At 45.3% G+C, this 26,508-nt stretch overlaps 2 protein-coding genes across 5 annotated transcripts in view; one reads left to right on the forward strand and one right to left on the reverse strand.

Annotated features, from left to right (window-relative positions):
- LOC115480038 (interferon alpha-inducible protein 27-like protein 2A) overlaps positions 1-26,508 on the forward strand; it is a 62,587-nt gene that overhangs the window by 22,666 nt on the left and 13,413 nt on the right. The window contains exons 1-3 of one of the 3 annotated variants that reach the window (XM_030218439.1): positions 20,704-20,875; positions 22,304-22,405; positions 24,027-24,053. In XM_030218439.1, coding sequence (XP_030074299.1) covers positions 20,779-20,875; positions 22,304-22,405; positions 24,027-24,053 — 226 coding nt within the window. In that variant the 5' untranslated portion in view covers positions 20,704-20,778. Of the gene's footprint in view, positions 1-20,703; positions 20,876-21,211; positions 21,309-22,303; positions 22,406-24,026; positions 24,054-26,508 lie in introns of those variants that run through there. The other 2 variants (XM_030218438.1, XM_030218440.1) reach the window with 2 other exon arrangements.
- On the reverse strand, positions 5,523-20,316 carry LOC115480039 (zinc finger protein 706-like). 2 transcript variants are annotated; one of them, XM_030218441.1, is made up of 4 exons: positions 20,201-20,316; positions 16,194-16,334; positions 8,179-8,299; positions 5,523-7,903 (listed from the first exon to the last, which is right to left on the reverse strand). In XM_030218441.1, exons 2-3 carry the CDS (start codon positions 16,323-16,325, stop codon positions 8,204-8,206), a joined length of 228 nt encoding a protein of 75 aa, XP_030074301.1. In that variant the 5' UTR covers positions 16,326-16,334; positions 20,201-20,316; the 3' UTR covers positions 5,523-7,903; positions 8,179-8,203. The 2 variants fall into 2 exon arrangements, with proteins under 2 accessions (XP_030074301.1, XP_030074302.1); XM_030218442.1 differs by having other exon boundaries at positions 20,215-20,311.

The raw sequence follows: 26,508 nt of genomic DNA on the forward strand, positions 1-26,508 counted from the left end.
GTGCTGCTCTGTACAAAAATGAGGACGTTATAATGCCTTTGTATTGCTCTATGGTGCGACGGTACCTCGAATATTGTGTTCAATTCTGGTCACCGCATCTCAAAAAAGATATAGTGGAATTAGAAAAGGTGCAGAGAAGGGCGATGAAAATGATAAAGGGGATGGGACGACTTCCCTATGAGGAAAGGCTAAAGCAGCTAGGGCTCTTCAGCATGGAGAAAAGGCGGCTGAGGGGAGATATGATAGAGGTCTGTAAAATAATGAGTGGAGTTGAATGGGTAGATGTGAAGCGTCTGTTTACGCTTTCCAAAAATACTAGGACTAGGGGACATGCGATGAAGCAACAATGTAGTAAATTTAAAATGAACTGGAGAAAATATTTCTTCACTCAACGTGTAAGAAAAAGTCCATAGATCATTATTACATGGACTTGGGGAGAATCCACTATTTCTGGGATTAGCAGTATAGAATGTTTTGTACTTTTTGGGGATCTTGTCAGGTATTTGTGGCCTGGATTGGCCACTGTTGGAAACAGGATGTTGGGCTCGATGGACCTTTGGTCTTTCCCAGTATGGCAATACTTATGTACTTATGAAGCTCTGAGAATCGGCCCCTATTGGCTATGATGTGTTAGATGTGTAATGTGGGGTTTAGCACACATTCATTGTCATGTTAATCACCCAATGTGTAAATTCATGTTAGGGGCAGGGAGGGCACCTTGCAGTTAATGCAGGTGTCATTAACATCTACTAACTGCTAAGCCAGCAGATTGCCTCTTGAGGTGTAAACTGATCAATGCTAAGTTAACTGCATTCACATTAACAGCTATGCCACTGCTCTGAATTGGTGGTGCATCTGTCTTCCCCAATAACATAGGCAGCCGAGACCCCCGCGTGCCTGCCGAGGATTTGTGATGCTGAAATAATAACAGGACTCACAGTATTTAACATGGCGCACTAGCGTTTTTAGCACATGCTAACGATTAGCTCGCGCTAAACACTAAAGACACCCATTGGGAATGTATGGGCGTCTCTAGTATTTAGTGCATGCTTATTTTTAGCATACACTAAAAATGCTAGTGTGCTTTTGTAAAAGGACCCCTCAGTGACATATAAACTCTTTCCTTCTTTTTAACAGCAAACTTGAAACGTGATCTATTTTATAACTGTACTGTTACAAAGAAAGGACATTGGTGTAAAACAGTTATCCTGCCAGAAGCTACTTCAAGGTCAAAGGCCTTTGGCTGTTGAATCATGTTGAAGGAAGGTGGGATGAGTGCTGCTCCCGGTCACTTGTTGCTTTCGTGTACTTTTCCAGCGGTGTTCTGCTGCCATGAGGACGCAGATACTGGAGTTGTTCTGTGTGAAGCTCAGCTGGTGGTCCAGCTGTCCAAGAAGAGAACTGGCCGTGGGTAAGATCTGTCCATGTCCTGGATAACATGGGATATACTTTCTAAAGTAAGACTCCATCCTTGAGCTTAGTTTTTATATTAATGTTAAGGGAATGCTTTTGACACCAGCAGCTCTGGCTACAAGCGAACGAGCTGGCCTGCAGACCTTTTAATGCGGAATGAATGGTATCTCATACTGTACCCTAGACCACTGAGCATACTATGCGCTATCGGCCCACCTTGTCCAGGTGTAGCGGTCCCTGCTTCTCGGTAAGAGATTTACAGCTATTGGGTATAGAGGCTTTGCAAAATGACATTCATTCATTTGTATTCTTCTCTAACTACCAGAAATTCTTTTTCTGTTGATGCAAATTTAACTTTCTGTTATGGTCTCTATCTGATACTATTGTTTTGGAGGCAAATGTGTAACCTGAAATCACTTGTAACCTGATCCCTGCTGGCTACCCATCTCTTGTATGGGAACAATTCACTGGAACGGGAAAACCCTACATTGGCTGGTCAGATTTTACCAGTTAGTCTTACCTGCACTGCATCCTCTCTCTGAAATGGGCTCTAGTTACTGTCAAGAGTTAATTCATTGATCAGCTACAATCAATCTCACTTTTAGGGTTAGTACTTTTTAGAATTGATGGGGTAGGAATGTGGATTTCCTTGTCCCCACCCCCTTGTAAAATGGTGAAGGGAAGAGACCGTTACGGTTTTGTTTGTGCTGATAAATTGCTGTTGTATTTTTTATATTTTGATGGCTGCTGTGTTGTAAGCAGCCTGGGTCCATATCAGAGGTTGGCAGCTTGCAAACTGAAAACATATGTGAAGCCAGAAAAACAGTCTGAGCAGAGAAATGTATTTATTTTGAAGAAGTGCAAATTGTCTTGCATGGGCTTATCCCAGCACTCGTCCTTCCTTCCTAATAAAAAAGGCAGGAAGGGAGAGGGAAACCTATTCAAGCTGTTTGATTGGCCACATCACGCTTCAAATTTATTGATATACCACCCATCAAAGGTCACCTGAGCGGTATAATCTAAAAAAAAAAAAAAAAGCATAGAACAAAGAGGAGGCACAGGAATGGTGAAATAGAACTACAATAATTGATAGGAAAGAGGCAGGCAAAAGAAGTGGGGGAGGGGGGCTGTGCACTGGGAACATCTCATGCATCTGGAAGTTAGTAATGAGTATCTCATCCTAAACATCTTGAGAGATTAGACAGACAGCCAGCCAAATGCATCTTTAAAAAGACTGGTTTTAAGTTCAGCCTTAAATTTCTCTAAGAAGGTTTCCCAAAAAAAAAAGGGAAGAGGGTAAAGCCCTGGAGCCTTCTAATGTCAAATTCTGTCCTGTGTTGTGGTAACACAGGTGCACATTTGGAAAACTGACCAGGCTGGCTAATGTTTCAGCATTGTCAACGACTATATATCTTACATGAGGAAATTAAATAGAAACCGTATATGTGGTATAAAGTTAGTTTTAGGGGACCATAAGATGACTTAGTCAAAAGAACACTGATACCGATGACATCAACCCAGAGAAGAGCTGGGATGTAATTCCATACAATGATACTGTATAGCACCTATGTGGGAAATTTTCCATAGTTAAATATGTGTGCACATATGGGGGGGGGGGGGGGACACACATGAGGGAGGAATAATCTAGTAACATGTCAGAATCAACTGAGGACCAAGCTCCATGCACTCATAGGCACCTCCTCCCCCGCGTTGAGTGCTACAACTGAATGGATCCCCCTTCCTTCACTGCAGATATGAGCTACCCTTTACTGCCCCCTCCCCAAAGTAAGCAGGCAAACTCCACCTATGATGCAGCTCCTAGGGGAGGAGAGGTCGTTGGACTGCTGCAGGCAGAGGATGAAGAATGTCCACCCTAAGAGCACATACTTCTTTATATGCCCATAGGTTCTGCTCTTTGGTTATGGAATGTTAAGAAGTATGTATTTTTGGGCTGGAGGCACCACAGGACCTTCTCCTAAGCTCAGGAAAGGCTGAATGCTTCCCAACTAATGATCCTGGCAGTGTAAAGGCACAATAGCTAACCAGCACACCTTTCTGTTCCATAATTGCCTGGAATTCTGCGGACTGCCATGTTTCAGACCAGGGTGGTTTACATACAGAATGTGAGTGTGCAGTGCAGGTCCAAAGCCAGCTCTTAGCAGCTGCCTTGTTTTCCCAAAGCTTGCTGTGGTGAAGGCAATGAGTAGTGGTTTGGCTGTACTGAAAACGAATGGGCATCACTGGCAGAAATGTTTTGCATGCTTTCACAGCAGGTGAGAAGAGCACCTATGACTCACTACAACTAGGGGAGGGCAAGGACTGGCCAAACAACTGCTTTTTGCTGGAGCTGGTAAAAAGGAACCAGATCAACTCTAAACTGGATTTGGTCCCCTTCAACCAGCAGCAGCTATGCATCAGATCTACAGTCACTGCCTGCGTGTAATATTGTTGGCAAATCCTGAAGCAGTTTTTACATGATAACTACACAATGCAGTTAAAGTTAAAGGAAACATCAAAGAATTTCATTTCTAGCTCACCCATATAATGGCTTCTAAGTGGTTCTAAAGAAAAAAAAATGGGATGGGTGAACTGTTTTCATCTGGTAAAGACATCTCATAATATTGATTCTATTAACTGGGTAACCCAAGGCCATGCAATAGGAATCTATTTTCTAACAGAATGAAGGCACTTAGGTTCCAGTACAGATGCCGACATAACCCAGTATCAGTGTCCCTACCATCCAGGCAGCTGCATTGATCAGCACCCAAGTGGGGCAGGGACACATGTATATTAGAGAGCGACCAAAATGAAATGTGTAAAAAAGTTGCCACTTGGTTTCAGCCAAAACCGAAGCTGAAACTGTTTGTCCCACCTGAGAGCAAGTCCACCTGACTCCATCCCAGAAAGCAAGCTGACCAGGCATTCACCAGGCCTATCTTTCAGTTGTCTAGTGGCTCTCTTGACAACATAGCCAGGAGCGACTCAGGTTCATTCCTACCCTGAAGAGCCTCTAACCCACTAGGGAGTCTAAAGGTAGGCCCAAGGAAGACCTTTGGGTTGGTGAGTGTAGTGAGGTGGGGTGGGCAGAGCAGGCAGAAAGTGGTGGTGGCGGGGGGGGGGGGGGGGGTTGAAATCGATGCATGCTCAAACCTGGTTTTCAGGCTGAAGCTCGGTCAGCCTCTAGCGTACAACTGCACTCCTTTGCAAATATATACTGTGCAAGGTTGGTACATATGTATATATACATGCTTATATCTGTGCAATAGTGCAAGGATTCATGTAACATATGTAAATGTTCATGCTCAGCTAATATTAGCTCATTATATGCCCTTCTCGAGTCATTCTGGGTTTCTCAAGCCAACCTATCAGCAACTGTACACTGAAAACATACTGTCACTGTGTTCCTGCCCAACTGCCATTTTTGTTAAATGCCCACCAGGTTTCGCAGAGTTTTGGCTAGAATACATATTGTTTGGACTTTTCAGCTACTTTGTTTTTTTTTTTCAGTTGTAATTATCTCCCGCTGCATCCCAGGCTCATTTTTTCCCCACAGCAATTCAGACCATTGCTGCAGTGAGACCACTGATAGGAAAAGGGTCTTCCTTAGAAAGTACCAGGAAAACTATATGAAGCCAGGGGGGTGGGGATTAATATGTAGTAGAATTAGTTTATTATCCAGAGACTGAAGCTTAAGCTCACGAATTCTACTGATCCCGTGATCACTGGGACACACACAAGTCCCATATGCCACAAGACCACCAACCTTCAGAGACAGAATAGCAGAAATACAGTAGCCAAAATCTGACCTAGTCAGCAGTTCATAGCAGTAGATAGCCAAATGACAACTAAAGTTTGGCAGTGGCTATTGTTTCTTAATCATAACTAAAAAAAAATGCAATACACTTAAGAGGTGTCAGAAGCCTAGTGGACAGGCAAACACATGAGGCTTTTCTAGATCCTTGTTGATTCCAGTTTTTAAACAAAGGCCAATCACTGGTTTCATGAGAGAAAGCGTCAGGCCTAGTCATTGCTGTAAGGGATGTAAGATTCAGCAGGATGGCAACCAAAAATAACACAAAAATTGATTACAGAAATAAAACAAAAAAGAGTAATTTCCAAATGAAACTTTAATAAAGTGAGATTAAATTGTCTTCTTACACAAAATACTGTACCTGTATGTGTGTGTTAATTAGGAGTCAGATCTGTACATATTGTAAATTAAAACGTAAGCTATTGCTTGATGTGAAGTCCTGTTACAGTCCCAAATCAGCGGTGTCAGGACACAGGCAGCAATGGTGTTCACCCAGGACAACTCGTTTCAGTGTTTAAACTGCTAATTGCTATTATTTCATTATGAGCAAGCGTTTCTATCTCCAGTTCACATTATGGTTAAAATCATCACCATTTACCAGTCATGCTGCTTTTTCTGAACTCTTCACTGCTCACATTAGCAGGTAATATTTTTAAACTCCCATCTGCAGGGATTTTCAGGTAAGTTGAAAGAAAAGAGAAGCGAGCAGAACACACACATTTCATCCCAAATATGCTGAGTGCATCTCGCATTGGAGACTGCACAACCAGAAGAGCAGTAAAATGGAGGCAAGGGGAGACTAGAATCATTTCTCTCATACTCATTTGTTTCCTGCAGATGTTAATATTTGACATTTTAAAAAATAAAAATATCCCCTTTTTATTTAAAACATGGGCACTGCCAAAAATAGCTAAATAAAATTCCATCCTCAAGGAGCAGCCTGGTGCTGTGCTTGCAGAAATCGATGCACTACGTGCAAGTGGGATCAAATTTAAGAGGAGGCAGAGGAAAGATGTTCTCTTTCTGTTCCTTCAGATTCCAGCTCAAGCAGAACCAAGGCTGGGACCTCATCCCACGAGCCTTCATCGGTAAGCAGCTGGAGGGGTCTTTAGTACAGATACTCCAGGAACAGACCTTTGCCAGCAGCCACACCCAAAGATCCTTCAAGACCCCTGGGTTCAAAAGCTGGCCACATGCCATCCTTCCTTGTCCCTAGGGGCTGTGAGTGCCCCCTCTGCAGCACCTTCAGTTCCAGCTGATCAGAGGTGGAAATTAACTCATGTTTCCAGGGCCATGTTCCCTGTGCACAATGATCCAGGCGTTCTCTACAGATCTTTTCATTCCACACAGGCTTTGTCTTCACAAATAGCTTAGATCAGGCCCTGACGGGTTTCAGCTGTTTTAGCATGAAGGAATTTTAGTGGGAAAAGGTACGGCAGGGATTTTAGGAGGAGCCATGCGTGGGCACTGGATCCAAGAACAGAGGCTCCTTTTACCATTTCCTACACTGCCCGTCATACCTTTCTAGCATTTGTGTACAAAAGTTCCTAAAGTTATTTTTCCTCTAATCTTAAGCTTCCAGTGTTGTACTCACCTTATTAAAACACACCTTAATCATTATAAATCTCTTAAAAAGAAATACATAAACTTGTAGTGCCCCTTATTTAAAATATATATATATATATATATTCCACACTACTGGAACAGGACAACCTCCTGCAGAATCAGGGCATAGCACAGACTAAAGAAGCCCCATGAGAAAATGCAGAATTTGGCACTGAAAGTGGCTCCGTCCCAGAACGGGGCTAAGTATTACCTGAATGGATGGAGGCCGTTCTACTGTCCAATAACAGCACAGCTGGCTTGTTCATACCAGGAACCCCCAGCTATATCTGCACCCAGGATGCAAAGACTTACTCAGAAAATATGTTTCAACTAAATTACGAAAGGAGGGTCTTAGGCCAAGAAAAAGGGCCAGATATTGGGCTGCAGGTAGTTTTCATAAAGTAACCAATTTATTAATGATCCCCATAAGTAAAAAGGCTGCTGAAATAGGAAGAAATGGGTACCACCCTTCTCTCTCCATCCCTCTGCACCGAGGTAGACACAGGCTCAGAAGGTTTCTTTTCAGGGGAGGCAGGGTGCATTAGGGGAAAAAGATTTCCACCCACAGCAGGCCGAGACAGGTGCACTTGTTGCAAACTGTATGCCTGTAATGTCTCTGTGACCTTTATGCAACAAAAGGCTCCAATCCCACTAAAAATCATCATTGCCTTCAGCCTGTCAGGGGAGGTCTCATCCCTAAAGTCCAGGAAGAAATAACTCAGATGCACCCAAACACTGTTTCAAGATCACATCAACAGCTTCCAAACCAAAGCATTTAATGAGGCCACACAAGAGTCTACTGAACTTAGTTTTCAAAAGGGAGGTGGAGCAGGGAAAAGCAAAAAGGATCTATTCTTTCCCCAGGAGTTCTGGGTCTACACTCGGCGCTAAGAGAAGAAGCAGCAGCTGTAGGTGGTCAGTCCCAAATCACCTCTACTTTAGTAGTCTGGCAACTGTTTACATACAAAAGGAGAAAAAAAAATAAAAAGGACAAAGAGAGGAAGGTCGAGCGTTTATGGTTCATCGGTGTCATTCTCCTTGCTTCAGTGTATTGTGGCAGCAAAGTGGCATCACCTGGAATAAAAGCAAACCAGTGAGTATTGGGGCCCATGGACCCCAAACCACAGTGACCCCATTACCTAACATACTAGAAGTGATCCCTTCCAGATCCAAGGTGTTACTTTGGGGGTGGGGGGGGGGGGGAAGGCTGGGGGTTGAGAGTCCTTTCCACTGACTGCAATTACCATGTGGATGCAACATTAACAGTGCTTTGTCTTTCCTAGCATGCACTTCAGAGGCGGCTGCACGAGTAGCATCCAACTATACCTCATACAGAGCCAGGAACTCACCAGCTCCACGCTGACATCCTTCTTTCTACGCCTGCACATCAGCCAGCTCTGGAGGCATGGGCGACTTAGGGTGTTTGCTCTCAAAATGCTGCTTGAAGGTCTTGGGGTCTGGCATCTGCGTCTGAGAGAGAGACTCGGTCAGGCTCTTACCATGTGCTAAGGCAGAATTATGCACTCTGACCTGGACCTTGACCTAATGTAGGCCTCCAACACAACCATGGTGCTGAAGCCCATTCTGCATTGCTGCTTTATTTCAGGATCTGATTGGTAACAGTGCCTGTAAGATAATTATTAGGAAATGAAGACCAATTATTTCAGCTCCTTAAAATAAAGCACTTTGATCGTCACGCTCCTTGCAGTGTTAGTGAGAAGTACGTAGGTTTCCAGTTGTGAGAAGTCACAAAGAAGCAACACAGGTGAAAAACTAAGACAAAGCGAAACCCCCCCACCCAAGATTATTGAATATTTGATTGCTGGCAGTTACCAGCAATTGGCTACAAAAACAATGTCAAAGAGATCGGTACTGAGGACAGTAAAAGCAAACATTTTCAGCAGCGACCAGACAGCGTACCTCCTTACTATCTGCGATTCATGATGTCAAACAGCGATAAGCTCACCCAGAAAGAAGGGGGTGAAGACAGAGGAAGCAATGACTGGGTAGCTCAGGTGATATGTGCACTGCGAATGACAACAGAAGGTTCCTGGTTCAATTACTACATTAGGGATGTCCTAATGTAGAAATGAAGCCGGGAACTTTCTGCTTGCAATGGCAGTGCATTTACCACCTGACCTACCTACAGTGTGTGTGTGTGGGGAAAGGAGGAAGGATGTGATCCACAAATAACATGAATAAAGCAGCACTCAGTTTCAACTTAAAAAAAAAAGAAAATAAAAAATAGTGACCAAGATGGAGCTGAAATTCTCATTCGGGACAGCTTTCCTTCAGTTGTCTGGGCAATCTTGTGTCCAGGAAAAGAAAGGCAGAAATCCCCTGTTAAAAGGCTGAATTCCTAATATCTACATGTCCCACCACTCTGCTTCAGAAAAGTGCTTTCACATGGTATAAAGATGTCTGTGCCTCAGAGTCTACAGCAACAGATTATCCCAAGATGACGACAAAACACAAGATAATTCCAGCTGTTTGATATTAGTCAGTGCTGGTTAACTGGAAGGAGAGTCTGTCCTACCCGGTTAACTAGCACCGACCAGGTCCTCACAAGATAGCCAGTGGCGCATAACCAGACAGGATATTAACTAGCACTCTCTGACCACCACCTTGCTATACGGTTAGTCCTGGACAGTCACTAGCCGATATGCAGCAGTGGGAGCCAGATAACTAGCTAGTTAAATTAGGACAGCAAAAAGGCCATCCTAAGTGGATGCTATCAAATTTCTGGATATTCAGAACCAGCTCCAAATATCTAAGTCTAATTAAGAAACACTGACCACCACAGGCTCAACATTCATCCAATATGTTTAACTTGGTGAACTTTTCACGATGCTGTGGTTATTTTTCATTAGTTGATCAGAAGATTGACAGTTAAAATGTCAGTTCATACTTTCATGATATCGTACACTACAGATCTCGTCTGACTTCCTGCTATGACTTCTGTTTCAATTATTGTTTTTACTGTTATTTGTAAACCACTTTGAATGATGATAATCATTAAGATGGTTTATAAAATCTAATATATTCACCTGCAGGTCCTCCCAACTACTTTCTGATCTCTGCATCGGACCATAATTAGGTTTCATAATTACATCCGTCTACTATACATAAAGTTCTCAATACAAGACTTTTAAAGGGATGGTAAACAGCACAGCTATCAAAGACAGATATTACACTCTGCCCCTCCCCCAGAAGTGACTGAACACTGGGCACAGATGCTAACATTCAAGAAACCTCTACAAAGCCACTTAAAACAGCTATTCAAAGACATGCCCTGTGGTTTGATAGACTGTTTCTCACAAGGTCTCTGTCCTGTGCCTCAAACCCACATGTGCAAAGCAAAGGCTGACCTGTTAACATCACTAACTCATCATGGCCAGCACCACTAAAGCTAAATACAGTGGGAAATGCAGTTTCTTCGGAAACTAAAAGAGCAAGAAAGCAGACTATGATCTCCAATATTGAAAAAAATTGTGAGAACAGACCCAATAGAGAAGAGCAGAAAAATGAATTAGTGAACAAGATAAAATCACACACCACACGCATCAGGACAATCAAAACAAATAATTAAAAAGTTAAACAATGAATTCATAAAGTACTAAATGTGCTTTTAACTTAATTTTTGATTGTTGTATTTAATACCTAGTGGTGAAGTCTAAATATACACTTCTCTTGAGTCCTTCACATGCATAGTTTTTTAATATACATGTCACTATATATATATATATATATATATATACAGTGGGGGAAATAAGTATTTGATCCCTTGCTGATTTTGTAAGTTTGCCCACTGACAAAGACATGAGCAGCCCATAATTGAAGGGTAGGTTATTGGTAACAGTGAGAGATAGCACATCACAAATTAAATCCGGAAAATCACATTGTGGAAAGTATATGAATTTATTTGCATTCTGCAGAGGGAAATAAGTATTTGATCCCCCACCAACCAGTAAGAGATCTGGCCCCTACAGACCAGGTAGATGCTCCAAATCAACTCGTTACCTGCATGACAGACAGCTGTCGGCAATGGTCACCTGTATGAAAGACACCTGTCCACAGACTCAGTGAATCAGTCAGACTCTAACCTCTACAAAATGGCCAAGAGCAAGGAGCTGTCTAAGGATGTCAGGGACAAGATCATACACCTGCACAAGGCTGGAATGGGCTACAAACCATCAGTAAGATGCTGGGCGAGAAGGAGACAACTGTTGGTGCCATAGTAAGAAAATGGAAGAAGTACAAAATGACTGTCAATCGACAAAGATCTGGGGCTCCACGCAAAATCTCACCTCGTGGGGTATCCTTGATCATGAGGAAGGTTAGAAATCAGCCTACAACTACAAGGGGGGAACTTGTCAATGATCTCAAGGCAGCTGGGACCACTGTCACCACGAAAACCATTGGTAACACATTACGACATAACGGATTGCAATCCTGCAGTGCCCGCAAGGTCCCCCTGCTCCGGAAGGCACATGTGACGGCCCGTCTGAAGTTTGCCAGTGAACACCTGGATGATGCCGAGAGTGATTGGGAGAAGGTGCTGTGGTCAGATGAGACAAAAATTGAGCTCTTTGGCATGAACTCAACTCGCCGTGTTTGGAGGAAGAGAAATGCTGCCTATGACCCAAAGAACACCGTCCCCACTGTCAAGCATGGAGGTGGAAATGTTATGTTTTGGGGGTGTTTCTCTGCTAAGGGCACAGGACTACTTCACCGCATCAATGGGAGAATGGATGGGGCCATGTACCGTACAATTCTGAGTGACAACCTCCTTCCCTCCGCCAGGGCCTTAAAAATGGGTCGTGGCTGGGTCTTCCAGCACGACAATGACCCAAAACATACAGCCAAGGCAACAAAGGAGTGGCTCAGGAAGAAGCACATTAGGGTCATGGAGTGGCCTAGCCAGTCACCAGACCTTAATCCCATTGAAAACTTATGGAGGGAGCTGAAGCTGCGAGTTGCCAAGCGACAGCCCAGAACTCTTAATGATTTAGAGATGATCTGCAAAGAGGAGTGGACCAAAATTCCTCCTGACATGTGTGCAAACCTCATCATCAACTACAGAAGACGTCTGACCGCTGTGCTTGCCAACAAGGGTTTTGCCACCAAGTATTAGGTCTTGTTTGCCAGAGGGATTAAATACTTATTTCCCTCTGCAGAATGCAAATAAATTCATATACTTTCCACAATGTGATTTTCCGGATTTAATTTGTGATGTGCTATCTCTCACTGTTACCAATAACCTACCCTTCAATTATGGGCTGCTCATGTCTTTGTCAGTGGGCAAACTTACAAAATCAGCAAGGGATCAAATACTTATTTCCCCCACTGTATATATATAATTTAAATGAGGTCTGATTTTATCTTGTCCTCTAATAAACTTTTCTGCTCTTTGTTACTGGGCCTGCTCTCAATTTTTTCCCTTATTGTTTCTTTGGAAACTACAGGTAGATTTACACGGTTAGAGAGATGAATCTAAATCTAATGATGAGAGATTTGACAACTGCAGCACAAGAGAGTGGATTATGGTCAAAGTTCCCAGCCAGCACAGACCCTCCCCCCCCCCCCCCCAAAAAAAAAAAACAAACAAACCTGGTCATCCACTGAAAACTAATTATGTAACACTGCTAGGCCAGGAAAACCCTGCGATCATGACCCTGACAGAACTGTGCAGAATGAAGAAGCTGTGATCAGTTGGGTCATTCAATTCACACCAGAAGGGGCAGAGGGTCATGGGATTTGTGGGTACAACCAAAGCAGTATTATATATATATATATATACATACATACACATACACACACACAAAGGTACTTTCTATGTCCCTAGTGGGCTCACAATCTAGATTTACTTTGTACCTGGGGCAATGGAGGGTTAAATGACTTGCCCAAGATCACAAGGAGCTCCTGGGTGTCAAGCCCAGTGCTCTAACCACTACACTATCCAGCTTATTTTCGAAAGAGAAAGACGCCCATATTGCGACCCAAATCGGGAGATAGGCGCCTTTCTCTCATGGGCGCCCAAATCGTTATAAATCGAAAGCCGAATCTGGGCGCCTCCAATTGCACTCTGTCGCGTGAGCGAACAAATTTGATGGGGGGGGGGGGGGGGCGTGTCGGAGGCGTGGTGAAGGCAGGACTGGGGCGTGTTTATCGGCCAAGGAGAGATGGGCGTGCTCGGCCGATAATGGGGGAAAAAAAAAAAAAAGGGTGCCAGAAGCGAGAATTTGGGTCACTTGTTTTGGACCCTTTTTTGCCACAAACAAGTCCCCAAAAAGTGCCCCAACTGCCCAGATGACCACCGGAGGGTATCGGGGATGACCTCCGACTCCCCCCAGTGGTCACTAACCCCCTCCCACAAAAAAAAAAAAAAAAAAAAAAAGAACTTTAAAAATAAACTTTTTCCCCCAGTCCGTATGCCCCATACCCAGCTCCATCACAGCAGTTTTGCAGGTCCCTGGAGCAGTTGTTAGTGGGTGCAGTGGACTTCAGGCAGGTGGAACCAGGCCCATCCCCCCCCCCCCCCCCCACACCTGTTACACTTGTACTGCTAAATGGGAGCGCTCCAAACCGCCCCCAAAACCCACGGTACCCACATCTAGGTGCCCCCCTTCAGCCATAAGTGCTATGGTAATGGTGTAGAGTTGTGGGCAGTGGGTTTTGGGGGGCTCAGCACCCAAGGGAAGGCAGCTATGCACCTGGGAGGTATTTTAAATTTTTTTTTTTTTTTTTAACTTTTTACAAGTGCCCCCTAGGGCGCCCTGTTGGTGTCCTGGCATGTCAGGGGGCCCAGTGCACTAAGAATCCTGGCCCCTCCCACGACCAAATGCCTTCAATTTGTTCATTTTTGAGCTGGGCGCCTTCGGTTTCCATTATCGCTGAAAACCGATACCGCCCAGCTCAAATGTGATGCATTTGCCTGGTACAAACTGTATTATCGAAACAAAAGATGGACGCCCATCTTTTTCGAAAATAAGGTCTGTCCCGCCTCTTCGCGTACCCGTCCTCGGAGATAGACGCCCATGGAGATGGGCGTTCGCGTTCGATTACGCCCCTCTATGCCTCCACTCCTTAATTTGAACTTGTGGAACATCATGGCATTTGATGTGGCTGATTTCACTGCAAATTTATCTTCAAATGTACAACTTAATTCATAATTGATTAAATAAATGTGTGTCAGATTCACTGAAGTGACTTTTTTCTGTGAATTATTGCATAAATACCTTCAAAATATATAGGTAACTGGAAACAGTGACACAGATTTGTAATCAGTTTTACACGCATCCCTTACTTAAAAATTTCCTTCCCTTCAACTTTCTGAATGCTTATAAACACATTAACTAGACCACCCTCTCTTGCTGAGCAATTTAAAGCAGGTGTCCTAAAGGCAGTACAAGTCAACTTTCAGCTTGCATCATTGAGGTGCTCACAAAACCTCAGTAAAAACTGAGAATTTTGAATTCCATTATAGAAGCCTGATGCAAAGAACCTAGATACGGTGGTAAAAACACATCAGCAGCTGTACTAACAGACCTGTCAGTGTCAAGTACTAGAAAAAGAAAACAACGGTGAATACCAACAAATGAAATCAGAGACAAAGAAAAATAAAATATTTCTGGCAGATGTTCAGCTGTTGGCGGTCAACATTTTTATGTCTGCTGCCAGCTGTATTCCCAGATATTTAATGCCAGGCCATGTCTCTGAGCATCGGCATTGAATATCTGGTTGTACATTGGCCGCTAAAACTTATGTGGTTAAGCACAATATTCAAAACTCTTACCACATAAGACAGGACAGTTTTTTATGCAGCCCAATTTATGTGGTTAAGGGCTGAATGTCGGCCCTTAACCACATAAATGCCGACTCCGCCCCTGGAACGCCCACAAGTTAGGCACTAACCGGTTAAGTGCCGCTGAATATTCAGCTAGCCCTGGCCAAGCAATTTAAACAGGCAGGAGCCTCTCCAGGCCATTTCAATTGCTTTGAACGTTGGACGCCACTAGTCTGACTAAAATAAAAAAATTTTAAAATTCCAAGTACATCTTGACATGTTGCCTGTATATATTACATCTTATGAACTCCAGAAGGAGGCGCTCTTTGGAACAATGTCAGTATTAAGACAATCACTAGCAATAAATCTGACAAAGAAGAGAATGTCCAACATTCATCCTGTCATGAAGTGTGCAAAGTTAATTATAGGAAACAATGATACAGTGTTCATCTCTAAGCAGGAATGAGAAAACGCACATGCAGAGCACCTGAAGCCATAGGTTTTGTTTTTAAAGTAAATGAAAGAAGACCATCTATTCTAGAATGACAGGTCAGGAGTATAGAATTACTACATCCATACAAATATTTCATGTAATACATTTTGTGCATACATTTTTCTTGTTTTCATTTGAAGGACTTTTCTTGTAAAAAGCAGATGACTCTCCCCTCGTAAATAAATGAAGGCAAAACTTCATGGCAAATCGCATTTTTCTGGAGAGTAAACACTGTACTATTTAATTTCTTAACCTTTACTTACAACTTTGAGCTCTGAATAATGTGCTTTCTGAAAGAGTACTCAAAAGATGTCAGAGCAAGTGGCAGGGAAGCCAGGTTCTTGCGCAAATCACATCACCTTTCACTGCCTCAAGCATAAAAACTCAGACTGTGAGCCCCCCCTCCCCAGGGCAAGTAAATACCTGCAGTATCTAAATGTAAGTGGCATCAAGTTACCAATGAAAATGTGCGAGCTAAATCCAAATAAATATCAGGCTCAATCACACAGGGAATCAATCCTTAACCTACCTCAGGGCTTCCCAAATCGGTTCTGAGTTTTTAGAACATTCTAACAGCATCTAATCACTGATGATTTAAGACAATTGTGCCAACAGGTCAGCTGACAGTAGGAGATCAACAGCTAAATTAATTAGTTATAGGGCATCACATGCTTAAATTCCAAACTTAAGGGCCCTTTTATTAAGCTGCGTTAGGCGCTAATGCACAACTAATGCAGCTCAAGAGGGCACATTCAGGCATCCTATAGTAAGGATGACATTAATGTGTGCACCTCACATGCAAAAGAGTTTTTTTACATTACTTGCTGTGGGGGGGGGGGGGGGGGGGGGGGGGGGGGGGGGTCTGCACTAATCAGCACAGTGCTAAATAGGTGGTGGAAAGAGCTCACGCACTAATTAATGTTAATGGCCACCCACTAATGACAATATTAGCACACAGCCAGCTGTGAGAAAAATACACTTAGTGCTTGGAAAAACCCCATATAAGAGCGTGCTAATGCCAACCTTTCCTGTAGCTTGTAAAAGTAACGCTTAGAGTATAAAAAGGTGTAAGGAGGTATTAATACCCTGCAGACAGGACAGGTGAAGACCAGTGCTGCCTTGGCTGCTGTCTTCTGGTCCGACCCATGCTTCTTCTTCTCGGCCTGTTTCTTGGCATTCTTCTGCTGGGACTGAATCTTCTGCTGTCCACGGGCCATGGTGGAACACTTACAAGAGAGCCAGAAGCCTAAAGTTAACTTCTGTCTTAAAGACTAGGTGTTTCAGAATCTTCTAGACAATGAATTCTAAAACATCTGTAAAAGATACTTAGCTGCAAAACGTGAAGCTAACAGAACATCTGGAACACAAGAGTGATAATAAAAGTTCCTTAACACGGCCAGTAGAATTAAACAAGGGCAGGCTCAGAATTAATTACATAATCGATAGCCCAGACATAAAATGGTAGAGATCAACACATGTTTAGTTCACAAGGGCCAGCAACAGAAAAACTTCAAGGTCTTACCGTACAACCAGTGCACAGAGACCAGTCAGGCAAAACTGCAGAAAACTCAAAAACTCTCCATTCCTTCCGTACAGATCAAAATGGAAACAGAAGGGGGGTGGGCTGCTGCTCTCCACACATTAATCTATGCTGAAAACCCACCTTTTCACTACTGCTTTTGGCTCCTAGCCACAATTGCCCTCCCCTTGTCCCTTCTCACCCATTACTTCCCTCACCTGTAACTGTCATGTCTGTCTGTATCATTTAGATTGTAAGCTCTTTTGGGCAGGGACTGTCTCTTTGTATCAGGTGCTCAGCGCTGCGTGCGTCTGGTAGCGCTATTCAAATGCTAATAATAATAATTAAGGAATCAAAATGGAGAAGGGTCTTGCTCTCTGCTCCCTCTTTTATGGGATAAGGATGGGTGGGGGGAGCTGCTCTTCCCTCAATATGAGATCAGGAGTGGGAGGGATGTGTTCTCTACATGGGATCACGATAAGGTACTTCTCTCTCTATACAGTATCAGGATTGGGGGGTGGGGAGGTGCTGTTTTCTCTATATGGGAACAGGACGGGGGTGCTTTCTACTACTACTATTTGACATTTCTAAAGCGCTACTAGGGTTACACAGCGCTGTACAATTTAACATAGAAGGACAGTCCCTGCTCAAACAGCTTACAATCTAATGGACAAATGTACAAACAGTCAAGTAGGGGTAGTTAGATTGGGGCAGTCTATATTTCCTGAAAGGTATAAAGGTTAGGTGCCGAAAGCAACATTGAAGAGGTGGGCTTTGAGCAAGGATTTGAAGATGGGCAGGGAGGGGGCTTGGCGTAAGGGCTCAGGAAGTTTATTCCAAGCATAGGGTGAGGCGCACGGGGTGGGCGGGGCACAGCTGGTCAGCAGCTGTGTGGCTCTTGCGAGAGTTGCGGAAAAAGCGCGGGACAGGTAAAACAGCGAGGCGAGAGGGCGCGTACTTAATAAGGCGGGACTGGAGAGACGGAGTGATGAGAGGGAAGCTCAGTTAATGCAGTAACCAGCTCACTGTACACAGGGTTGATAAACACCAGCAGGGTCCAGCAAGGTGGCTAGAAAGAGTGCAGAACAGAGCTCCAGGTACAATCAAAAGGCATAGCGGGGGGAACTGGGTAAAACCCGTATCTGCCAGATTCACCACCTCAAGTCCAGAGGATACTGCTTTACATTACTACTACTACTACTATTTGACATTTCTAAAGCGCTACTAGGGTTATGCAGCGCTGTACAATTTAACATAGAAGGACAGTCCGTGCTCAAAGAGCTTACAATCTAATGCACAAATGTAGTCAGTCAATCAGTCAAGTAGGGGCAGTCAAACTGGGGCAGTCTAGATTTCCTGAAAGGTATAAAGGTTAGGTGCCGAATGCAATATTGAAGAGGTGGGCTTTGAGCAACGATTTGAAGATGGGTAGGGAGGGGGCTTGGCGTAGGGGCTCAGGAAGTTTATTCCAAGCATAGGGTGAGGCGAGGCAGAATGGGCGGAGTCTGGAGTTGGCAGTGGTGGAGAAGGGTACTGAGAGGAGGGATGTGTCCTGTGAGCGGAGGTTTCAGGCGGGAACGGAAGGGGGAGATGAGGGTAGAGAGGTAATGAGGGGCTGCAGACTTAGTGCATTTGTAGGTAAGAAGGAGAAGCTTGAACTGTATGCAGTATCTCTTTTTCTCTATAAGGGAACAGGACAGGGGGGTGCTTTCTCCCTAACAGGCTCAGGTTTGGGGTGGAGGATGTGGTGCTGCTCACTCTATATGGGTGCAGGATTGGTGTTGCTTTCTCTCTATATAGGGTCAGGATTGAAGGATGTTGTCTCTATACAAGATGAAGATTTCTGGGATGGGAGGGAAAAGGGGGGGGGTGTTTGAGGCCAACTGAAACCAGCGGTTCTCATTCAGACTGCGACCAAATCCGCCACCAAAATCCATGGCACAGTTTCAACCATAACCCCACTCCCACCGGCCAGCTTTCCTTCACCCCCCTGACCGAAGACATGTCCTCACAGGCTGCCCTCCTCGAACTACTACTACTTAACATTTCTAGAGTGCTACTAGAGTTACGCAGCGCTGTACAATTTAACAAAGAGAGACAGTCCCTGCTCAAAGAGCTTACAATCTAATAGACAAGTGAACGGTCGGTCCGATAGGGGCAGTCTGGATTCACTGAACGGTAAGGGTTAGGTGCCGAACGGAGCATTGAAGAGGTGGGTTTTAAGCAAAGACTTGAAGACAGGCAGGGAGGGGGCTTGGCGTAAGGGCTCAGGAAGGTTGTTCCAAGCATAGGGTGAGGTGAGGCAGAATGAGCGGAGCCTGGAGTTGGCGGTAGTGGAGAAGGGTACTGAGAGGAGGGATTTATCCTCTGAACGGAGGTTATGGGCGGGAACGTAAAGGGAGATGAGGGTAGAAAGATAGTGAGGGGCAGCAGACTGAGTGCATTTGTAGGTAAGAAGGAGAAGCTTGAATTGAATGCGGTATCTGATTGGAAGCCAGTGAAGTGACCTGAGGGGTGATATGAGTATATCAGTTCTGGCGGAATATAAGACTTGCAGCAGAGTTCTGAACAGATTGAAGGGGGGATAGATGGCTAAGTGGGAGGCCGGTGAGGAGTAAGTTGCAGTAGTCCAGGCGAGAGGTAATGAGAGCGTGGACGAGAGTTCGGGTGGTGTGTTCAGAGAGGAAAGGGCGAATTTTGCTGATGTTAAAGAGGAAGAAGCGACAGCTGTTGGGTATCTGCTGGATATGCGCAGAGAAGGAGAGAGAGGAGTCAAAGATGACTCCGAGGTTGCGGGCAGATGAGACGGGGAGGATGAGGGTGTTATCAACAGAGATAGAAAGTGGAGAAAGAGGAGAAGTGGGTTTTGGTGGAAAGACGATGAGCTCGGTCTTGGACATGTTCAGTTTCAGGTGGCGGTTGGACATCCAGGCAGCAATGTCGGATAAGCAGGCTGATACCTTTGCCTGGGTCTCCGCGGTGATGTCTGGTGTGGAGAGATACAGTTGGGTGTCATCAGCATAGAGATGATACTGGAAACCATGAGATGAGATCAGGGAGCCCAGGGAAGAGGTGTAGATTGAGAAGAGAAGGGGTCCAAGGACCGATCCCTGGGGAACGCCAACAGAGAGTGGGATGGGGGTGGAGGAAGAGCCATGAGAGTGAACTCTGAAGGTGCGGTGGGAGAGACAGGAGGAGAACCAGGAGAGGACAGAGCCCTGGAACCCAAATGAGGACAGTGTGTGGTGGGGCCTTGTGGTCTAGTGTTGTCTTTGGGGCAGGGGAGGGCGTCTCTGCGGGGGGGGGGGGGGGGGGAGGGGGTGGCCTGGCGGGCGGGGCTACATGTACTTCCGGCAGAAACCTGAACTCACCCGTTGCAGGTCAGTTTGTTGGGCTTTTTTTTTTTATCCGGTTGGCCTCTAAGACAAAGTCCTGTTCTTTCTACGGATCACTCGCACGTGACACACACACACCGGAACCGGGGGGAACGCTCTCCCCTCCCCCCCTATCGGCGATCTGGCAATTGTCTCTCAAACTCCCCCCCCTCCCACGCCCAAACCGTCAAATTCATACCACAGGTCGCCCAACAACACTCCCGCAGCTTTCCTTCGTTCTCTCCTATATGACACAACGTCTGTCCAGTAGTCTCTCTCCTCCTTGCCGGAAACAGGAAGTTGCGTCAGAGGAGGGCGGGGCGCCGCCGGAGACGGAAAGCTGAAAGGCCTGGCGCAGGCGCCCTTAAAGAGCACGCGCAGGGGAGCGAGGCCTGCGGGGTTCCCGTGGGACTGTATAAGCCCCTCCTCAGCGACCAAAAACCTGCCTACCCAGCCTGGGTGGGGCACTAACTCCCAACACGTGCAGGTCCCGCCTCTTCCTCCTCCTCCTCCTCCCTTCAATACTTCAGCGCAGCCGCACTTGCTCTCTGTCGAGTTGATACACTAACGCGTCAGAGAGCCAGAGGCCACGCGATCTGGCGCATGCGTTGTACGAGTGACTGACTTCTGGTGCAGCCAGCTCGCTGCACGCGGACGTGTCACGTGGCTCCACTGACCTCCTGGGCGCAGCCACGCATGATCCCGTGATGACGTCTGATGTCGCTGGCCCGCCCCCGTGGTGGCGTGGAATGGATGTATTGATACTGCAGACCCAGTATGAATATCGCTGCATCAGCCCGCGAGAGAGCAATAGTGGTTGCGTTGAATGCTTTGAAAAGCCAAGACTTCCTGTTCCACAGTCGCCACCAAAGCGGTAATTGTCAAGTAATGCAATAGTGTTATTTGCTTTTTGTGTCGATTCGCAGCCTGTTCTACAAATAATCGTATGCTTAAAAGTTAAAACGTATGCAGGGCGTAGCCAGACCTCGGTGGGAGGGGGGTCCAGAGGTGGGGGTGGGGGGGCACTGTTTACCACCCTCAACCCTCGCCAGCCGAAGAATCTTCTTCAGCTCCAGTCGATGCCTTGGATGATGATGTCTTTCTGACTCCTTACGCCCAGCATGCATGTCCTGCTCGGGGCTACATGCATAGGACCCAACTTTTCAGAATTATTGGGGGTGCTAATGGAAATAATCCCTCCCTTGACACATACAAGGAATTCTCTCAATATTGGGGGTGCTCAAGCACCCACAAAGCCGGCTCCTATGGCGACATGGAGGACGTAAGAAGTCGGACAGAGATCATCGGTAACTGATCATAAAACTGCTAACATCCATTTTGATTCTTTTGGAGGAGGAGGGTGGCTCTTCCACAGATGTGCTACTTTCTGGGAATGTAGAGGATTGAGTTTGGACTTGAGCTTTCAATTTTGATCTGGTTTTTGGTACATCCTTCTCAAAGATTTGGTTACCTGTGGTTTTACATCTGGGAAGATAATTGGGTTGTTGTCCTGATGTGGGTGTAGAAGAGAACCAACACAGTGTGGTGGATGAACAGGAAAATAATTGTTAATTAAGTGTTAGAAATACTCCTTGATGTCAGCAACAATGGATGAATCTGTTGCAGTAACAGTAAAATGCTTGAGCAGCTGGGTGCAGAACTGAGTTTGATTCCCACTTCCGGCATAGGCAGCTCTGGGCAACTCACTTAACCCTCCATTGCCCCAAGTACAAATAAGTACCTGTATACAATATGTAAGCCGCATTGAGCCTGCCATGAGTGGGAAAGTGCGGGGTACAAATGTAACAAAAAATGATGGAAGGACTTTGTGGATTGAAGGAGTCTGATCAGCAGACAAGACACAAATGATGTCATTTAACAGTGCTTCATTTAAATCCAGAAGCAGCTTCTGCAGTTTATCATTGAATTCTGTTGCAAGTTGTCTTAAGATGTGGTTAAGTTTTAACATATTGATACTAGCATTTTATAGATTCTGTTCCATCCTAGTTGGAACAGCCTGTTTAAGGCTAGTCTCAAGATTTTAGAGAGTAACATGGGGACAAATTCGCTGTGTCACTCTCTAGTATGCACTACTGTGGGTGCAATTCTCAGCCGCCTTCTTCTCCAGCTGGGTTGGCATTTAGAAACGAAATCTGCACGAAGAAGGGAAAACCCTGCTGGCTTACAATCCTGCCTCTGTAACAGGCTACGACAATGCTCGTACCCCAACAAGAGAAATGCAGGGGCGAAGGCTACGGTTAAATTGGGACCACTACTGATATCATTTAATTAAACTTAACAGATACAATCAGCGTTGTCAATCCTAAAGACAAAGACCAGACCCTAAACGAGACAGCAGGAAAGGAATTGGAGTTGGAGGCATTCAAAACCACCATGAAAACTGGTATGTATCCTGTGCTATGTAGCGTTGATAAATACGTACACTTTATTTTACTTTTGGGAAGAGCAGTTAATATTGCAAACAAGGCTTAATGAATCTATACTAAATAGAATTACTGCCTTGTGGCCTTCCCATATAATGGTGTATATTGTGGTTATGTAATGCTGCATTTGGAATCTGGATGGACAGGGTTCTCTTTTCTCCATATGGGATGAGAACTGGGGAGTCTGAATGATGTGCAACCTGATACATTTCAGGATGATGAGAGTCAGGTGGATGATGTATGAGTGGGGGGATGTGGTATACTTTTCTCCTTGCATTGTCTAAGGTGATTGCCTTTGTCTTCCTTTTCTCCACCATCAAGCCACTTCTTTTCCCAAACATTCCCTAGCTGTCATCTTGATTTCCCCCCCCCCCCCCCCCCGCCTCCCCAATGTCCAGGTTAGTACTTTTCATTTTACCAGACAAATCTTAGATTTTCAGTTGTGCCTTAGGCATTGCACCTTTTCCTGTATCCCGGCTTGTTGCTTTTCTCTTCTTTCCTTGGGAAGCAGCGCCTGAGCTCCCTAAGCTGTGGCTTTCATCAATTTGGCAGGCAAGGAGCAGGCTCCTCATTGCATTGCTCCAATTTTTGGCACATGTTTTCTCAGTAGGCAGCCCCCCCCCCCCCCCCCCCCCAAAAAAAAAAAAAACATACACACACAGCAATCACAGTCCGGCCATAACCCAATCAGGTTTTCAAGATTTCCACAATGAATATGCATGAGATTGATTTGCATTTATTGCTTCCATTGTATGCAAACAGATCTCATGCCTGTGGGCTTCAGTCTTTTCATTGAAAGTCGCACAGGCCACAACCATCCCGTTACCTCCTCAAATGCATACAGATGGACCCTTGACAGCAGGAACGCATTTGTTAAGATGTGGTTGCTTAAAGGCATCAGAATGGGCAGGCTGTGCTAATCAGGCATGGGATTGCCAGAGGGGAGAAATTGTCCTCTGCGATCTGGCAAAGTCCATAAATCAGACATGGATGCTGGGGAGGGAAATACTTGTTATTGATCAGGACTAATCAACCTTCTCCTAGAGTCGCACCAGGCCACTCAGTTTTTCATGATTACAAACTGAAAAACATAAGAATACAGCCAGAATGCTACCAATCTGTGTTAGACGAAAAAGCCTCAGAATTCTCAATAGAGTAGAAAAACATACTTCACGTTCCATCACCAGCAAAAAAAACCTTCACCGACAGTTGCATTGCCTTTTTTAGACACTTTTTTTATATTTTGTAAGATCTGAAATTGAACATGCTGATGATGGAACCAGTGAAGTACACTTTTATACTCTATTAAGAATTCTGAGGCTTTTTCCTCCAACACTGATTGGTAGCATCCTGGCTACATTCTTATGTTTTTCAGTGAGTTGGTTTGTGTCCTTCACGCCTCATTGTAAATGCACATACTGTAGACTTCCATGCAGTTGGTTTCCCATAAATATAAATGTACCATTCTTAATTGACATAATCTTGTAAATGTAACTGATCAACTGTGGTTCCAGGAGAGGGCTAAGAAACAGAGGTCCAGCTAGACCACCTTTCTTAAACTAAAATTTTCTTCCCTTTCAGTTTCAATTTTGGGGATCGCTGGAGCAGGTAAGGCCCTTCATAAAAACAATCTTATTCTGATTTTGTATTGTCTGTTTCCTTTCACAGAGGGGCATTGAATGAATGACCTACAACAGTGAAGAAACAAGAGCAATTCAGTTTCTCTCCCCGCACTGGTGGTGAACTCTGCTTGTCGGGGGCAGTTTCCAGGATAGCCCCAGTGAGTGCATGAGACTTGCTTACAGTTGATGCAGTGCAACTACACTTCCTGTATATTAACTGGGGATGTCCTGGAAACTAACTTGGTTTGCTGATCTTGAGAAGCAATATGTTCTCCACTGCTGCATGGTGAGAAACTATGAACCGCTCATTGTTTATGGTTTTACAAGCCATAAAGCCCATTAAAACGGGCGACAGGCAACATTTTTGTTGTGAAAAATGTAATGAAATAGCCAAAGCAAGAAATGAGAGTGGATGTCTACTGTACACTTTTATATACTACGGCCCTCCTCTCTTCCCTGCCCCCTTTCCTCCAGCCACCCACGTTGTCCAGCGAATTCTTCGGGGCAGGCAGGAAAGATCCCCAGTCTTGCCTGCCCGCTGCCGGTGCTAACCCTCCCCCCGCTGTCGGATCGCTCTTCAAAATGGCCGTCGAGACTTCTGCTGGGTGGCTGGAGGGGGGGCAGGGGAGAGAGGAGAGTCGCTGGACATGGGTGGCTGGAGGGGGGGCAGGGGAGAGAGAGGAGGGTCGCTGGACATGGATGGCTGGAGGGGGGGCAGGGGAGAGAGAGGAGGGTCGCTGTACAGCGCTGCGTACATTTAGTATAGTGCTTTAGAAATTAGTAGTAGGTGTTGCGGTTATGATCAGCTGATGTCGGGAGAGACCTGTGACGTGCCGCGCAGGACAACTGCTCTCTACTGCGCATTTGCGGGTGAGTCAGTCACTTCTCATTTATATAATTAGATTAGCACTTTTCTATACCGCCTGGACTAAAGCAGTGTATAAACTAAATTACAAAGTTATCAAAAAGTCAGAAAAGAACTAGAGAATTTTGATAAAGATTAAGGGCATACAATCCAACAAGCAAACATAACTAAGAATTGTCATATAAGTGTAAGAGGAGAGGAGGGTATAAGGAAGGAGAGGGTCAGGGTGGTAACTGTTTATAGCTGGCAGCCGCAGGTAGCCTGGAAGGCTTTCTGAAAAATCCAGTTTTACAGTTGCTTTAAAGTTTCACACAGATACGTAAGGGAAGGGAATCCTAAGTAAAAGGGGCCATCATGTAAAAACTGTGATGTCTGGTGACTTAAATTGAGCTGCTTTAGGGTGGGACGAACCAAGCCGTGCTTGATTCATTCATTGCCTCTCTGTGAACTCCCACTGCCCAGAGATAGCTCATCACACCTAAGGTTCAGATGCTGCATTCATTTCAATAGCATCCTGATAGAGTTGCAGGTGGGGGAAGAGGGGTTGGGAGGCGAGGATAGTGGAGTGCAGACTTATACGGTCTGTGCCAGAGCCAGTGATGGGAGGCGGGAAATACTGCTGGGCAGACTTGTATGGTCTGTGCCTTGAAAAAGGCAGGTACAAATCAAGGTAAGGTATACACATGAGTTTATCTTGTTGGGCAGACTGGATGGACCATGCAGGTCTTTTTCTGCCGTCATCTACTATGTTTAACTTGTTCCTAAATAAGCTCTAGTATACTTAAAAGCATAATGAGCATTAAATGAGTAGCACTGAATCAGTATACTGCCATGACTGTATGCTAGATTCTCTTAATGGAACTTCTGACAGCTAATATAATGCTCAGGAATGTCACAGTTCGATTTTTCCGAGCTAGAGCAGTGATCAGGGGACATCGCCTGGAGGGTGCCTCCATTCCCTTAGCTCAGTGGTTCCCAAACCTGGAGGCACCTCAGCCGGTCAGGTTTTCAGGATATCCACAATGAATATTCATGAGACGTATTTGCATGCACTGCCTCTGCTTCATGCAAATCTCTCTCATGGATATTTATTTTGGATCATTGAAAGATTGAAGGGAAAACTACTTTGAACAGAGGACATATGGCTGTTCCACATTTCCAATATAATAATTCTCACCATCAACATTTTTAAAGTAGCTGCCTGTGTCCGTTGCTCCTGAGGTAGGCTCCCTAGCCAAGCTGGCGTCACTCCCAACTGATTCCCAGGCAAGGGGAGGAGTAGGGAAACACGCTCCACGTTTCCCTACTCCTCCCCCTGCCTGGGAATCAGCTGTGAGTGCGCTGCTCCCTGCAACACGACAAGCGCGGCACATCAGCCCCCTCGCTACCTGCAGCTGCCAGTTCAAGACCCCAACTCCCTCCTTTCCTCTGATTTGCAAAGACCCCCCTCCGCTTTCCAGACCCCTGGACCCCCTTGCTGCGACCTTCTCGAGCCCACCCTTCCCCGCCGCCATCGCATACCCCTGCCAGCAGAAGTCCTTGGCTGCGCGGCGTGGACGAATGACGTGATCAAGTT

Source organism: Microcaecilia unicolor, chromosome 11 (assembly GCF_901765095.1).
Source record: "Microcaecilia unicolor chromosome 11, aMicUni1.1, whole genome shotgun sequence".
Lineage (NCBI taxonomy): Eukaryota > Metazoa > Chordata > Amphibia > Gymnophiona > Siphonopidae > Microcaecilia > Microcaecilia unicolor.